Source organism: Perissodus microlepis, chromosome 16, assembly GCF_051167445.1.
Source record: "Perissodus microlepis isolate ML-2025 ecotype Zambia chromosome 16, ASM5116744v1, whole genome shotgun sequence".
Classification (NCBI taxonomy): Eukaryota; Metazoa; Chordata; class Actinopteri; order Cichliformes; family Cichlidae; genus Perissodus; species Perissodus microlepis.
The window spans coordinates 1,516,284-1,531,102 of NC_140476.1; the positions used below are offsets into that span (position 1 = coordinate 1,516,284).

The 14,819-nt window shown below is 42.5% G+C and overlaps 1 protein-coding gene across 5 annotated transcripts in view; it reads left to right on the forward strand.

The window, feature by feature from the left end:
* Nucleotides 1-4,941, forward strand: part of lrp1bb (low density lipoprotein receptor-related protein 1Bb) — a 263,247-nt gene extending 258,306 nt beyond the window's left edge. For all 5 annotated transcript variants that reach the window (XM_084907632.1, XM_084907630.1, XM_084907631.1 and 2 more), the window contains 5 exons: nt 258-334; nt 855-945; nt 1,215-1,365; nt 2,984-3,058; nt 3,786-4,941. In XM_084907632.1, coding sequence (XP_084763758.1) covers nt 258-334; nt 855-945; nt 1,215-1,365; nt 2,984-3,058; nt 3,786-3,926 — 535 coding nt within the window. In that variant the 3' untranslated portion in view covers nt 3,927-4,941. The remainder of the gene's footprint in view (nt 1-257; nt 335-854; nt 946-1,214; nt 1,366-2,983; nt 3,059-3,785) is intronic.
* The last annotated feature ends 9,878 nt before the right edge of the window (nt 4,942-14,819 follow it).

The window sequence follows — 14,819 nt, forward strand, 5'->3', positions numbered from 1 at the left end:
TCCTGTTTTTTGTTAATACACTGAATATTCAACACGTCAGTTCACATTAAGCTCTTTACGGACACAACATGTATGTGCTTAGTGCTCTCTCTCCAGGTGGTGTTTTGTTTGTGTTGAATCAAAGCCGTATGGCGTATGTGTAAGCCACAGTCACATCATGTCGTAGATCATTTCGCAAAGTTGTTTTCTCAGCAGCCTCTCTGCAGCCACAGTATGCTAATGATAGTTTATTTATATTCTCTTTTGACCTCCTTCAGATGTTCAGCCAATTGGGCAGGAACACAGTGTGAGAGACCCGCCCCTAAAAGCAGCAGATCAGACAATATGAGCGGAGGTGAGGACTGGGAATGTCAAGAAGCCTTAAAATGTCCTGTTTGAATACCTGCATGTGTCACTGGTTCACTGACCTTATTGCATTTCAGTGGAACGATAACTCGTACATCTGAACATCAACAGATTGGCATCGAACTACCGAACTCCTACCAACCTCTGCGGTTTGCATCATTTGAGCACAAAGGGCTCTGCTCAGCGGGGTTTCCTTGTTTGAATTAGAGGGGCTGTAGTCGCCAGCCCGTCAGGATTCAGTAATATGACTCCTCTGTCTTCAACTTCAATTTAAGATTTAAAAAAAAATATATTCTGAAGTCGTGCATGTCAGTGTAAAATGTCTTACATCTAAATGTGCAGCCTGCCTGTGCTGGACGTATGTCAATGGAGTGAAATGTGCAAACAGCGAAGCCCTGTGAAGTGAAAACGCTGTTATTTAAAGTGGCTCTGTTCACGCCGCGGTCACTGCGTGAACTCATCTCAGCCCCTTTGATGGTCGCTCATCACGTCCTCTCTCTGTTCCCCAGGGAGCATCGCTATCATTGTGCCTCTGGTCCTGCTGGTCATCCTGATTGTGATGGTCGTAGCAGGTGTTTATATCTGCCGCCGGAGGCAAAGGTACGTCGATAAAGAAATATGTAAGAAAAAGAAGCTTCTAAGCAGTAACAGATGAGAGCTCCAGCATCGCAGAGCTTTGGAGATGAATGGATGCTTTTGCTTTATGAGTGAAAAGTTTGCTTTCAGTAGGAGATCTGAACTCTACTGTGATAATAATCCATCGTTCATGGCTATCTAACAAAGTGATATGCTCCAAGTAGCATCGTGCAGCAGCACACTAACAGCATGTTGTGTGTCGCGTTAATGATGATGGGCTCTGCACGGCTCAGGGGCAAACGTGTGCAGAGGCAGCCCATGACCAACGGAGGGATAAACGTGGAAATTGGGAACCCGTCATACAACATGTATGAAGTGGACCACGACAACCACGCTGATGCAGGCAGCCTGCTGCGCCCAAACTTCACACTTGACCCTCATAAGGTGGGTGTGTGTGTGTGTGTGTGTGTGTGTGTGTGTGTGTGTGTGTGTGTGTCACGTGTGCTCACTGAACAACACGTCATTCCTGTTTTGATAGGATGGAATTCAGTGTTTGACTTTATCGAGCTGAAACCAGATTGTTGCCAAGTCAAACGTGTGGAGTAAAAGTTAATGAGGAACTTCAGTGGGGCTTAAACATGCAGCTGATCTGTTCGTATGTTCTCAGATGCAAATGTCAGTGTAATTACATTTAGCTACAAACTCATTTAAAGTGTGTGGATTCATTTTCAGTTTTCATCTCATATTTGATTCAATGTAACTTTTGTTGGGCAGCGTCTGCAGGACTCTGCTGCATCAAATACTGAAAGCTTAATAATTTCTCTCTAAACTATTTTTGCACATATAAAACTTACTGCACATGTTTTCCAACTAAATAAAGTTTTTACAACCTTAACAAATTTGTACCATTTGATCTCCTATAAGTTGAATTGACAGTACAGCAGATGCTGGCTCCTTTTTATCAGGATATTTAGAGGAGAAATCTTAATGGTCATCACTACAGTATTTTTATATACAGTTACATAGATTGTCTATGAAATACATGTGGCCCAGCTGTAAGAAGGTCGACCAGGAGTCTTCTAATATGAAACTGGTCTTACTGTCCAGCCTCCTACTCAGCGACTCTTCATCAACAACTTCAAGGTCCTCTGAGCTCTACCTCCATGTCTGCAGTGACAACACTGAGCCAGTTTTTTATAGCCAGCTGAAAACTAGGAGTTATTAGTGTGTCGTTAAGCATTGTGCACTTCTCATGGGAGGATGAAGCGAAGTTGCAAAGAGCGAGAACAGACAGACAGAAACAGTTTGCGTAACAAACTAGTGACTGTTTCTTGGCTATTTTATTGTAAAATATTTGCATAATGTTGTTTTTAATTTGCCATATGTGTACACCCCTTACTACCACATCCTTGTTAATACTGCAGAGTTTTAAAAGCCATGAGAAAATCTGTTTAGACCTTGATTGATGCCAGTCCTTATCACACTTGCTAATTATTAGCCTTGATGCTGCAGCTATGTCGTCTTTAATTGAAGGGTAGAGCAAGGACAACAGTTCAAATGTGTCTTTCAGATTGGAAAATAATTCAGTGCTGTGTTCTCTGCATCTGGCCCGGCAGCTGCTGGGATGGGATATTTAGAATTGAGATGCATCCGGTGGAATTACATGAGGCTTTGCAGAGATTTTACAATCTCTCTGGCCTGGGTGCAAAAATACACAGATGCCATGAACCTGGAGGACGTCTGTCTGTCTGGTGATTTATTCTCTCCACCCCACACGAACTCCCAGCATATCAGATGAATCATAACACCTTCACAGATGCAGTTATGTAGCTCACCTGCTGCAAGTTCAAACCTAATGCTGTTGCTTCTTAAGCTGCCAACTTTGACATCTGCTATTGTGAGTCCAGTCTGCCACGTTCTTTCTGTTTTTTTAACCGAGACATGCTGGTGTGAATCTAAACCAGCCTCCATACGTCCAGTTTTTCAGTGCAGTTTTAAAACCCGTATTTGGACTGTGAGAGTTCATCTGTATTTATATGGCATGGTGCTTGTTTTGTTGCAGGGCTGGTGTGTAAAATCCAGCGACCCTCACACCTTGGGCATGAATTCTGTGCCCAAGGAGGTAATCCCTGGACAGGTGAGTGTTACACACTTCATTTTTTACTCTGAAGAAGAAGAAAAAATATCAATTTTTACATAAATTCACTGTGAGGAAGCTTTGTGTGTTTTGTGTAGCTACATTTGAGTTACATTCTGCTATTTTAAGTACTGTGTAAAATTAAAATCATGCTAATGTTGACATCTGGTATATACTTGCTCCCTTTATCATTTTGTGACATTGGTTTGGGAAAATGATTTGTTTTACAGTCTCACTCTTGTTTGCTAATCCAGTCCAAAAACCACCAAACTTTCCTTAAAGTTCCAATAATCAACTTTTTATTAAATGTTTCCCAAATCCACGACAATTGGCACAAAGTTCAGTTCTGTTGCTCATTTTGCTAATATCTGTGGGACTGTGAAAAGTTTGCAAACTTTTTTGGTTTCGCTGAGATGCAGCTGCCATCTGTTTCCAGCAAACCTCCTGTGATGGAACATCGGTTAAACAATCTGCTAACAGAGCGCAGATCCATCGAAATGGATTCAAATTGGATCAGAACTCAGCCAACAGAGGAAATTGTACATGAATTTAAATTAGCCCAGGTTTCATTAAAGCTGATGTAAGTGATAGTTTGTATGAGGTGAATCTGACATGAAGACTTTCTTGATTCCACAACATCTATTAAAATGCAACCTCGAGACTCCTACTGTTGTAAAATATCATAAATTAACATTTGTACTTGGCATCTCTTTCCCTGCCTGTTTAGCCCATGAACTACTCCAACCCAGTGTATGCAAAGATCTACATCGACGGGCAAAACTGCCGGAAGCCAGTCATCAGTATCGATGAGAGGAGAGGGCTACTCCCAAAGAAACTCGAGGGGACAATTCATGAAACCGCCGCATAGCCTAACTTTACACTTTGTACTTCTTTTTTTACCACAGTGTATAATATGAAGGAGGAAACAAGATTTTTCTATTTCCTATGAGGCTCTTAGGTTTTACTGGTTTAGCATCAGCATAATGTCCTCGTCGCTGTGCTGAAGACTTTAATTTTCCACTTATGGTTTGCTTTCTGTTTGTCAGAGATCCGTTATACAGCGCTGTCAGTATACTGTATGACACTGAAGTAAAGCTGCTGATTTGCAAAAACTTTATTAACACCTGAAGCCACACTTGTGCACAGTTGAAACCTTAAATGCAGTGCTAGAATTTGTACCCATACCTGTTTGTAGTTCTAGAGGAAAACGGTTTGGCTTTGTGGAGACGATGAGGGGAAGGGCCGGCTCATTTTATCTGGAAAAAAAAAGTATGTATAGTAGAGAAGAGTTGGGTGGGTTTTTCTGTTTTTGTTATTTCATGTGACATATGGACCGGAGAGCTTCACAAACGACAAGTGGAGCTTGATTCCTTTTATTTGCATCCCTGTACCTGACAGCTCTGCTCCGGCAGTCCCACTGGACACAATAATATCAACACAATCGTTTCTCAGACATTATCTCCCGTCTTTCTCATTTCCACGGATTTCAATCTTCAGTCGCCTGTTTCAGCAGTAATATGACGTACAAACGTATCTGAGAGATATTGAAGCCCACCCTGAATGTTTTCCGATCAGATTCCCGGATCCCGTACTGTACGCTGAAAAGACAGAATATCATATTTTTCTAGGTCTCATATATCAACAAATGGATTAAAGATGGAGAGAAGAAAGAGATTTACCACAGCTACAAAAACAGTTACTAAGAGTTATTATAAAACACATCTGTTACTTCAGAAAAGGAAGATGATAAATATAAGAAATTTTATAATTTTGTATTTGATTTGTATGTTGTTTGGCTGCTTGTATTTTGAAGAAATGTATTAAATGTAAGTAATTTTTATATAAAATGTAAATCGATATTGAATAAAGGGGGCTTATTTCCACTTTGTGTCTTTCTCTTGATCCTCCAAAATGATTGTTATACGATGTCGATAATAGTATGTGTGCACTTCTATTGTTCAACCAATGATCAAACTGTCAGTTGTTACACATGACTGCTGACCCGACAAGTCAATCAGCAGCGTGAGGTCTTTTACCTGCTGCGCAGAGGAAGGAGGCTGATGGGAGATTATTGCCCTCCCTGTGAGTACAGGAAGGCCGGCGCTATTCATTACCTGGAGGTGGGGACGCGGTGTCGATGCCACCTGCTGAAGGATAATTCAGTCTCCTTTCACTTTACTTACAGCGGCTCTGTCTCCACGCATTTCACCTCCATTCTCACCATAGCAACCAGAGGAGGCAGCGGCACTCCTGCCCTTTCTCCATCTGCTGTGCCATCGGCGGGATCTGCCAGCACGCCCAGCTCACCGCATTTTCATGACGGTACAAATAGATGCTGCGGTTTCCAGCTTCCCTAATTGGCCCGTGCGCTTTGTTTCGCTGAGACATCCGCTGTGATAACAGAGGTTTCCATGCTTTGCTGAGAGCTTGCAACACAGTCTCTCAAACACACTCAGCACCGCGGCGTGGAAATAGTCAGAGTAATGTGGCTGTGACTGGCCTTTTTCTGTGCTATAGAACATTTATCAATAGAGCTGCAATGATGAAGAACGTATTTCAAATGTTCAGCTTTTATGACTGCGGCATTTAGAAGGTCGAGGTCGTTCCCAAGGTCGAGCACGAACAACGCCACGTGACTGTATACGGGTCTTTGATTAAAGCAACAATAAGCCTGTAGCCCAGGAGCGTTGTTCTCACAGAGCAAGTTTTAATCTGTTCGACACAAATGAAACGGCCGTCTCAATTAACCCTCATGTTGTTAAACGAAACTGTTTAACAACACGAGGGTTCATTTTGTTTCTAATCAAAAATGACTCATCAAAGATACATTATCAGTACTATCATTGACTCTTGTGAACATTACAGTTCTTGAAACTTCTGTTTGTTATTTATGGGCCGCATGTCTCACTAATCTGATCTTCTAAGCACTGAATTTGAGTTAAAAGAAAGAAGCATAATTTCTATTTTGACTGTAAGAAATAATCCAATGAAACACACTGTGTGTCCTGTGTATCACAAACTACTACCATGAACATTTGCTTTGAAACCATTTCAAACATATAAACACACAAAGTTGTGTTTCCAGTCAAAAATGACAGAATATGTTTTTATGGAGGAAATTAGTCGCACTTCCTTCTGACACAGCTCCTCACCAAAACCACAAGAGATGAAGAAAGTATCATCTTATGTCCCGTGAGACCTCTGAGACATACTCCACTTGGTTATTTTCAGGTGTCCCAATATACACCTGTACAGGGAGTGCAGAATTATTAGGCAAGTTGTATTTTTGAGGAATAATTTTATTATTGAACAACAACCATGTTCTCAATGAACCCAAAAAACTCATTAATATCAAAGCTGAATGTTTTTGGAAGTAGTTTTTAGTTTGTTTTTAGTTTGAGCTATTTTAGGGGGATATCTGTGTGTGCAGGTGACTATTACTGTGCATAATTATTAGGCAACTTAACAAAAAATAAATATATACCCATTTCAATTATTTATTTTTACCAGTGAAACCAATATAACATCTCCACATTCACAAATATACATTTCTGACATTCAAAAACAAAACAAAAACAAATCAGCGACCAATATAGCCACCTTTCTTTGCAAGGACACTCAAAAGCCTGCCATCCATGGATTCTGTCAGTGTTTTGATCTGTTCACCATCAACATTGCGTGCAGCAGCAACCACAGCCTCCCAGACACTGTTCAGAGAGGTGTACTGTTTTCCCTCCTTGTAAATCTCACATTTGATGATGGACCACAGGTTCTCAATGGGGTTCAGATCAGGTGAACAAGGAAGCCATGTCATTAGTTTTTCTTCTTTTATACCCTTTCTTGCCAGCCACGCTGTGGAGTACTTGGACGCGTGTGATGGAGCATTGTCCTGCATGAAAATCATGTTTTTCTTGAAGGATGCAGACTTCTTCCTGTACCACTGCTTGAAGAAGGTGTCTTCCAGAAACTGGCAGTAGGACTGGGAGTTGAGCTTGACTCCATCCTCAACCCGAAAAGGCCCCACAAGCTCATCTTTGATGATACCAGCCCAAACCAGTACTCCACCTCCACCTTGCTGGCGTCTGAGTCGGACTGGAGCTCTCTGCCCTTTACCAATCCAGCCACGGGCCCATCCATCTGGCCCATCAAGACTCACTCTCATTTCATCAGTCCATAAAACCTTAGAAAAATCAGTCTTGAGATATTTCTTGGCCCAGTCTTGACGTTTCAGCTTGTGTGTCTTGTTCAGTGGTGGTCGTCTTTCAGCCTTTCTTACCTTGGCCATGTCTCTGAGTATTGCACACCTTGTGCTTTTGGGCACTCCAGTGATGTTGCAGCTCTGAAATATGGCCAAACTGGTGGCAAGTGGCATCTTGGCAGCTGCACGCTTGACTTTTCTCAGTTCATGGGCAGTTATTTTGCGCCTTGGTTTTTCCACACGCTTCTTGCGACCCTGTTGACTATTTTGAATGAAACGCTTGATTGTTCGATGATCACGCTTCAGAAGCTTTGCAATTTTGAGACTGCTGCATCCCTCTGCAAGATATCTCACTATTTTTGACTTTTCTGAGCCTGTCAAGTCCTTCTGTTGACCCATTTTGCCAAAGGAAAGGAAGTTGCCTAATAATTATGCACACCTGATATAGGGTGTTGATGTCATTAGACCACACCCCTTCTCATTACAGAGATGCACATCACCTAATATGCTTAATTGGTAGTAGGCTTTCGAGCCTATACAGCTTGGAGTAAGACAACATGCATGAAGAGGATGATGTGGACAAAATACTCATTTGCCTAATAATTCTGCACTCCCTGTATATCCAGGGACAACTAGTCCTGGCATCGCATGTTGCCCATATCTTTAAGCTATATTTAGGCTGCTTGCTTAACTCCGCCAAGGACGGTCCCAAGCCCGGCTTTAAACGGAGGAGGGTGGTCGCCAGAACCGATAAATCGGGGAAACTTTGCTCGAAACCGATGGAATCCCAACGATCAGCTTTATCAACCAATGCTACCGCATCCGGGCCAGCCGATGCGCCAGCGCTGGGGACCCAGGGCGATGGTGGGAAATGGACTACTGGCCATCAATTCCATCGAGGATGATTTGAAGGCCCTTCAACTTGACCTCGAGCAGGCAAGAACCATCGCCTTAGATCGAAAAGCGTGGAAGATAATCGTTGGTCAAGCAAGAGAACCTGCGGCACCTACAGCAGCGTACTGGTTGCGCGGCCGACTACCGCCGCTGGTCGCCCGCTAAAGGACAAGAAGAAGGCTGCTTGCTTGACATATACTGTTTGTCCCCTAAAGCCACCAGGCACTCATTCACCATGACGTTTGGATATGGACGAGTAGCTGGCGCTCTACACACTCGTCCCAAACTTCTCTGATTGCTGCCAGTTTGTCTTGTTGATGTCAGCCTGGGCTTGTATCACGGCTCTCAAAGTAAATCACCTGTAACAACATTTACAGTCAAATTTCTGGAGTGAGACGATGGCCTGGAAAACTTTCCAACTAGACTCTCCATCCCATAAAGTGCTGGTAAATTCATTTCTGGATCTCTCGACTGCTCAAGATCAAATGTATGCTTCGAAGTCTGTCTGGGTTAACTTCCTTCAAACATTTTTTAGAATAGAAGAGAACAGAATTCAACTTTATTGTCATTGCACATGTACAAGTACAAGGCAACGAAATGCAGTTTGCATCCACCCAGAAGTGCTTTAGCCATGATGTAGATATATTACAGAAATGGATCTGTTATAGGTATGAGGGTACAAAATATGGGTCTAGTATGGGTATGTTACAATGTACACGGTATGAAGGTATGTTATGAATATGCTATAACTATACTAAGTATGTACAGGCTGTAGTGGTGTACAAGCTATGTGCAGGCTATGCAGGGTAGTTTTAACAACCCTCTGCAACACCTTCCGGTCCGAGGCAGAGCAGTTCCCGTACCAGACTGTTATACTGGGGTCTGTTTCCCTCCAAGCTGGTCCAGTTTACCACTGTGGTCTGATGGAAAGAGTTCAAAGCAGGATTTAATGTCATCGATCCAGGATGCTCTGCAGTCGTCCTGATGACAGTTTGAGCTGAAAGCCTCGCTGACCTGAACGTGACTGCAGACTCCGCACAGGCATCATCTCCATCACTGGATTCTCCTCCTCATTCGTTTCATGGTCTGGATTACACAGATTATATTCTGTCCTCTTCAGTTCCTGACCTCTCCATCTAATCCAGCATCATGTACACTGCTGCTAATGTAGTAGTGTGGCAAAGACCACCAGAAGTATATGTAAGGTATCCTACATGAACATGATCAGCTAGTCATGTTTTACTCATGGATATGAAACCTATTAAATACGAGGTCAGAGACAGGAGAGCGATGTACGACTACACCCATGAATTCATGAAACCGTACACCTGTTGGGCACTTTATTAGGAACATCTTCAGAACTGCCTTAATTCTTCATGGCTCAGATTGAAGCTGCTGAAACATTTTGGCGCGCAGCAACATGACATCATTGCACAGTTGCTGCAGGTTTTTTTGGCTCCACGGAGACGTGGTGACTGTGGAGGAACTACAGTGGTGTAGATCATTCACAGAAGATGGTACACATCCCATCATAAAGGGATGGAGACAGTCAGCAACAATACTCAGGTAGGATGTGGTGCTTAGACAATAGTCAATGGTATTAAGGGACCCAAGGTGTGCCAAGAACACCCTGACACCATCACACCACCAGCAGCAGCCAGAACCACTGATACAAGGCAGAATGGATCCGTCATCCAACCATCAGACAACTGCTGCTCACTGGATATTTCTCTTTTTTGGACCATTCTCTGTAAACCAGAGATGGCTGTGTGGGAAACTCCCAGCAGTTTCTGAAATACTCAGGCATCAACAACCATGCCACTTTCAGTGTCACTTAAATTCTGTTTCTTCCTCATTCTGATGTTTGGCTTCGAGCTCAGGAGGCGGTCTTCACTGTGTCTACATGCCTACACGTGTTGGGTTACTGCCATGTGACTGGATGATTAGATATTTGCATTAAGAGTAGTTGAACAGGTGTACCTGATAATCTAATGAGTTTATGAGCACGTGAGATTACAGTGATGTTAGGGCTAACTCAGAAGGTTAAAGTATGCACCTCCTAGCATGACAATAAGACTTTATAGATTATATTTGATTTGTCTGCATCTGCACACATGATTAGTGTTTGCTGTTGTTGTTGTGTTCATTTTACAGGCTGTGATAACAGATAACCTGGCATTTTGGGAACTGCTTATTTTAAATGTTCTTTATAAAATTACTGCAAAGTACCAGAAGTGAAATCATTACATTATTTATCAGAAATTCATGCAATAGTTGAACTAATCCTGATCCTGCAATATGACTACAGACCACATGGACCAGATGATGCATCTCATATAAAAAGCATTTCACCCTTCGTGTTGAATCCTCCCATTTTCAGCAGTGCATGAATTGTCCTTGTATTGTATTTATATCAAGCACCTCCAGAAATGTTCAAATAATGGTGATTACTAAATTAATAAATGTGCAGTAAAAGCTGTAAGGTGGACTGTAACTGGAAATGAATGCATAACATTTGGATGTGAATAATAACTCCAGCCATACGCTGTAAAAAGACTTTGCTTTCAGCGTGTAATCTGGCTTATTACACTGGGGTGTTATAAAGACGAGGAGAGCATTCACCCAATGATCTCGCATATGCAAGGCTTCGGCTGATGAAAAGCTCCAACTCATTGAGCGACGCTGCTGGGCCTCTCACTCAGCCCTCGAAGTGCATCAAAACAAGAGAAAAACAGGAATTTGAAAGAAAGAAAGCCCTAAACTAAGAGATGCCTGGCACTCCCCTCCCTTCACCTTGCCTATTGATTTTTTGTCTCTTTTCCACTTAGCAAGCGTCACCATTCTCCTGCATAAACATCAGAAAAACCCAGAGGGCTCATCTCTCGGACAGAATCAATAACAGCAGGAGTCGTATTCACATTATAAACAACAAGTCCTGCATACTCATGCTACAGCCTGCACCACCAAAAGCTGCTTATTGCTCCACGTGCTGCAAGTAAGAGAGAGAGAGACTGAAACTGTAAGGTAACAAAACAAGGACGAGTGAGCTGCTGGAAACAGCTGAAAACTTCCATCTAACATTTTAACAGCAGCTGCTTTCAGTTTGAACCGCTGACACTAACTTACAGAAGAAAAAATTCACAAGGGAGCACGACTGCATGTTCAGCTCAAGATTAGATAATACAGCACTGATATGAAGATATGAACGTGATCAATATGAAAATAAGAGTAAATAATAAGAGCGTTCATCTTAGTGCTGGAGGCTGTGGATGACATGTAGGTTTGGAGTCACAGCAAAGACATAAGATGATGTGTCTCCTCAGCAGGTGAGTTTGCTCGGCTGCTTTGCCATCCAAAGATCTCTGGTGCGTTCAGTAGCTCCCAAATATTCCCATGTTTTTCTACAGGCTGTTTACAAAAGAATGGATTTTTTTGTTGTTGTTGGTCAACAAACTGTCGGATTTACACACACTAAAGACATCTCGAAGTGGAGGAATGTTCTGCATCCTCACAAAACCCGACTAATGACCGGATTAAGACGGAGGAAATGAGGCTGTATTGTAATCCCCTTGGTGAGAGCAGCAGTTTCAATAAGCCTGGCAAATAAATCTGTGGGAGGGTCCACTCTTTCCTTCGTAGCTTTTCTGACTATGTAACACTCCTGCTCCCGGTCCTTGATTATAGCAGCGTGTGGCACAAAGGGCCACATGCGGATCGTGTGCTGCACATTTTAATGCCTTAATCCTGACACTGTGACACCTGTATTGGCTTTAAAACACTTCTAAAAACTTTTAAGCTTTTCAGAGAACAGAAGAAAAGTGACAAAAGGTAAAGTGAACTTATAGCACTTCATTCATAAAGTGGAGAAAATTACGTTGGTAACATATAAAAAAAACCTGATGGAAACTCTATTAACTTTGTATCCTTCTGCTCTAATCATGATACAAAAATGGAAACATTAATAATTGCAGAGGAATGCTGTGTAACAGCTGGGTGGAGCTCCGAGCAGTGACGACAGGTGGACGATGAAAGAAAGAGAACAGAGATGCACCAAAATCATCATCCATCCGTCATCCATCCAGTCTCTCCCACTTATACTTGTCAGGGGTGGAGCCTATCCCAGCTACCAGAGGCAGGGTGAGAGGCAGGGTACAGCCTGGATCACCAGTGTAATGCAGCACTGAGCTGTTATATTTAACCTAAAGCAGAAAACGTTCTGAACCCTGAGCTCAGTATTTAATTTCCCTTCAGTTGATAAGTGAGCCTGTTAGTCTTACTTAAGCCATATAAGGACAACATGTCCTGAGTGTAAGTGAGACCTGCTGAAATGCACAGTTCTCTTTTTTTAACGTGCAAAAATAAATCTTTGGAACAAAAAAGCATCACTGTTTGGCTTTTATTCATTTAATTTTACATTGAAAATGCTGTTTTTCACTGGCTGACATCCAGGAAAAACACTGATTCAAATGACTGTTCAATACAAAGCTGCTACTAAGTGTCCCGTCACTACTTCTGTTTCTGTAACATGCTGTCACTTTATTCATATAAGAAAAATTAAACTGAACTGAATTGACTGCAGCAAAATGTCAGAAATGAAAGATAATGTGATCACATCTTTTCTCTTTTCCTGTTTTATAATAATTACATTATTACTTTGTGAGGCGTCTTAATACGCACTGTGTGCCTCCATCTTAATGGCAAAAATGGTAATATATATGTGTTACTTACAAAGGACCTTAGCTGGAGCCATTAGCCATAGCAATGCCTTTGAAAAGGGCTTATTTCTCTCTATAGACCTCCTTTTAGATGTGCAGAATTAGAGGAGGAGGAGGTGGGTTATGTAGCAGAACAATTGTTCCCCACCTCTGCAATATAGTCTGAGAGGGAAATGAAAGAGGGGGACTGGAAAGGAGGTATTTGTTCTGATACAGGCAGATATGCATGGTGGGAGGAAGCGTGCATTGAGTGGACACATCTAACCTATTGGTCACAGACTGACCGCTTCCATGGACCGTTGTGTGTGATGAATATATATAACAAACAAAGTGTACTCCTCTCTGCAAATGTATTCATGCAAGCAGGAAACAAACGATAATTTTAAGATTCCAGAAGCAGCTCAGTGCTCGCTGCCTTTATCTCCGTCTGCCTGTCTGCGGCCTCATCACGATTCTTCTAAGGTGGCCTGAAGGAGGAGAGCATTTCAAGCATGTGAGTGATAATGACCAGCAGCCTGCCTCTCTGTGCAATAACTGGCAAGTCCTAGCTCTGTGCGGCTGGAGCAATAATCACCCTATTGGGTTAAGTCCACTTCATGTCAGTCGCACAAGGCCTTGCCAACTTACAGGAGGCAAAATCCTGCTGTCGTAGCAGATGTTGAGGAAATGATATGCTAGTTTCTTTTCTTCATGGGGACTGTGATATTTGAGCCTCACAGCATGGCAGAGAGCGCCAGAGCCTCTGACCTGTTCTGCTGTGCGAGGAATACGAGGTGACTGTGAGAGGAAGTTCACCTCAGCTTTGTGAACTGGCTGCACAAATGCCAGATAATTGTGATTCCTGCTCTTGGCTCCTCAGATTTATATCACTCAGTGCACGTCTCTGTCTCTGGAGTTGTGGGCTTAAGTGAACAGGGGAAACTCTGTATTCTGCCTCTGATCTTTGTGGATCTGTCAATGTCAATATAACCATTTTTATCTGAAAGTGCGGCGAGTTTAGAATTCTCTTTTGTTCCAGGTTGTTCATTTTGTAGCCTCCTGGATGTAGCTGTCATTGCTACAAGCTTAAACGTGGTTTTCCTTTAATAAACTGGCTGCGGAAAGAACCGAAGAAATCAAAAACACCTGAAGAAGACAGCGAGAACCTTTTCGTCTACCACAGACATGTTTAGCATTATCTCACAGTCACATCTGCTTTTCATCTGATAGCCAGTGGAGAAAAGCTGATGCAGTATCATGCATTATACCAGACCACCACTGGTTTGGATAATCTTGGCTGCTGCCAAGACTGTCTTTGATTATGACTTCACACAGCTGCGAGTGATTTTGGCTGTGGTTGTGCTTTATCTTTGTTTCATTATGGCTCTAAAATATCTGTTTGCTATGGAAGTGACACTCACTCACTGACTTTGCATCATTGAAGTTATGCATGCAGGTAACACACCTGGTAGACGAGTCTCACAGGTTCAAACTGTAAGCTTCTGCAGCTGGACATATCCAGTCCACCACAGACCGAGCCATAGCAGCAGGAGATGTCCAAACAATGACTGGATATCCAGTCACCGCTTCACCAGTCACTGCAGGCAGAGCAGCTGCAGCTGTGCTCACACTCTGCAGTTGGATAATGTCAGAGATCAGCCTTTTAAAATGCATAACGAGGACTAAATGCATCACGTAAAGTGTCACATCATCTCTCACTCTGCTAGACGCCGCAGTTTCACTTTACTTGCAGTGTGTTAGAACAGCAATGAACCAGCAGGACTGCAAAGCATACAGCAAGAAACACAAATGTTTGTGGTGACGTGAACCACAGAACTGTTTTTGCTCTGTCAAAGGTTTAGTGTAAAAGTGTAACACACACAAATATGACCAAATGCATGATCACATATTAGTGTCAGGGAGCTGGGTCTGTGAGGCAGCATTTTGAGCTTATTTGGTATTTTTTGACTCCTTA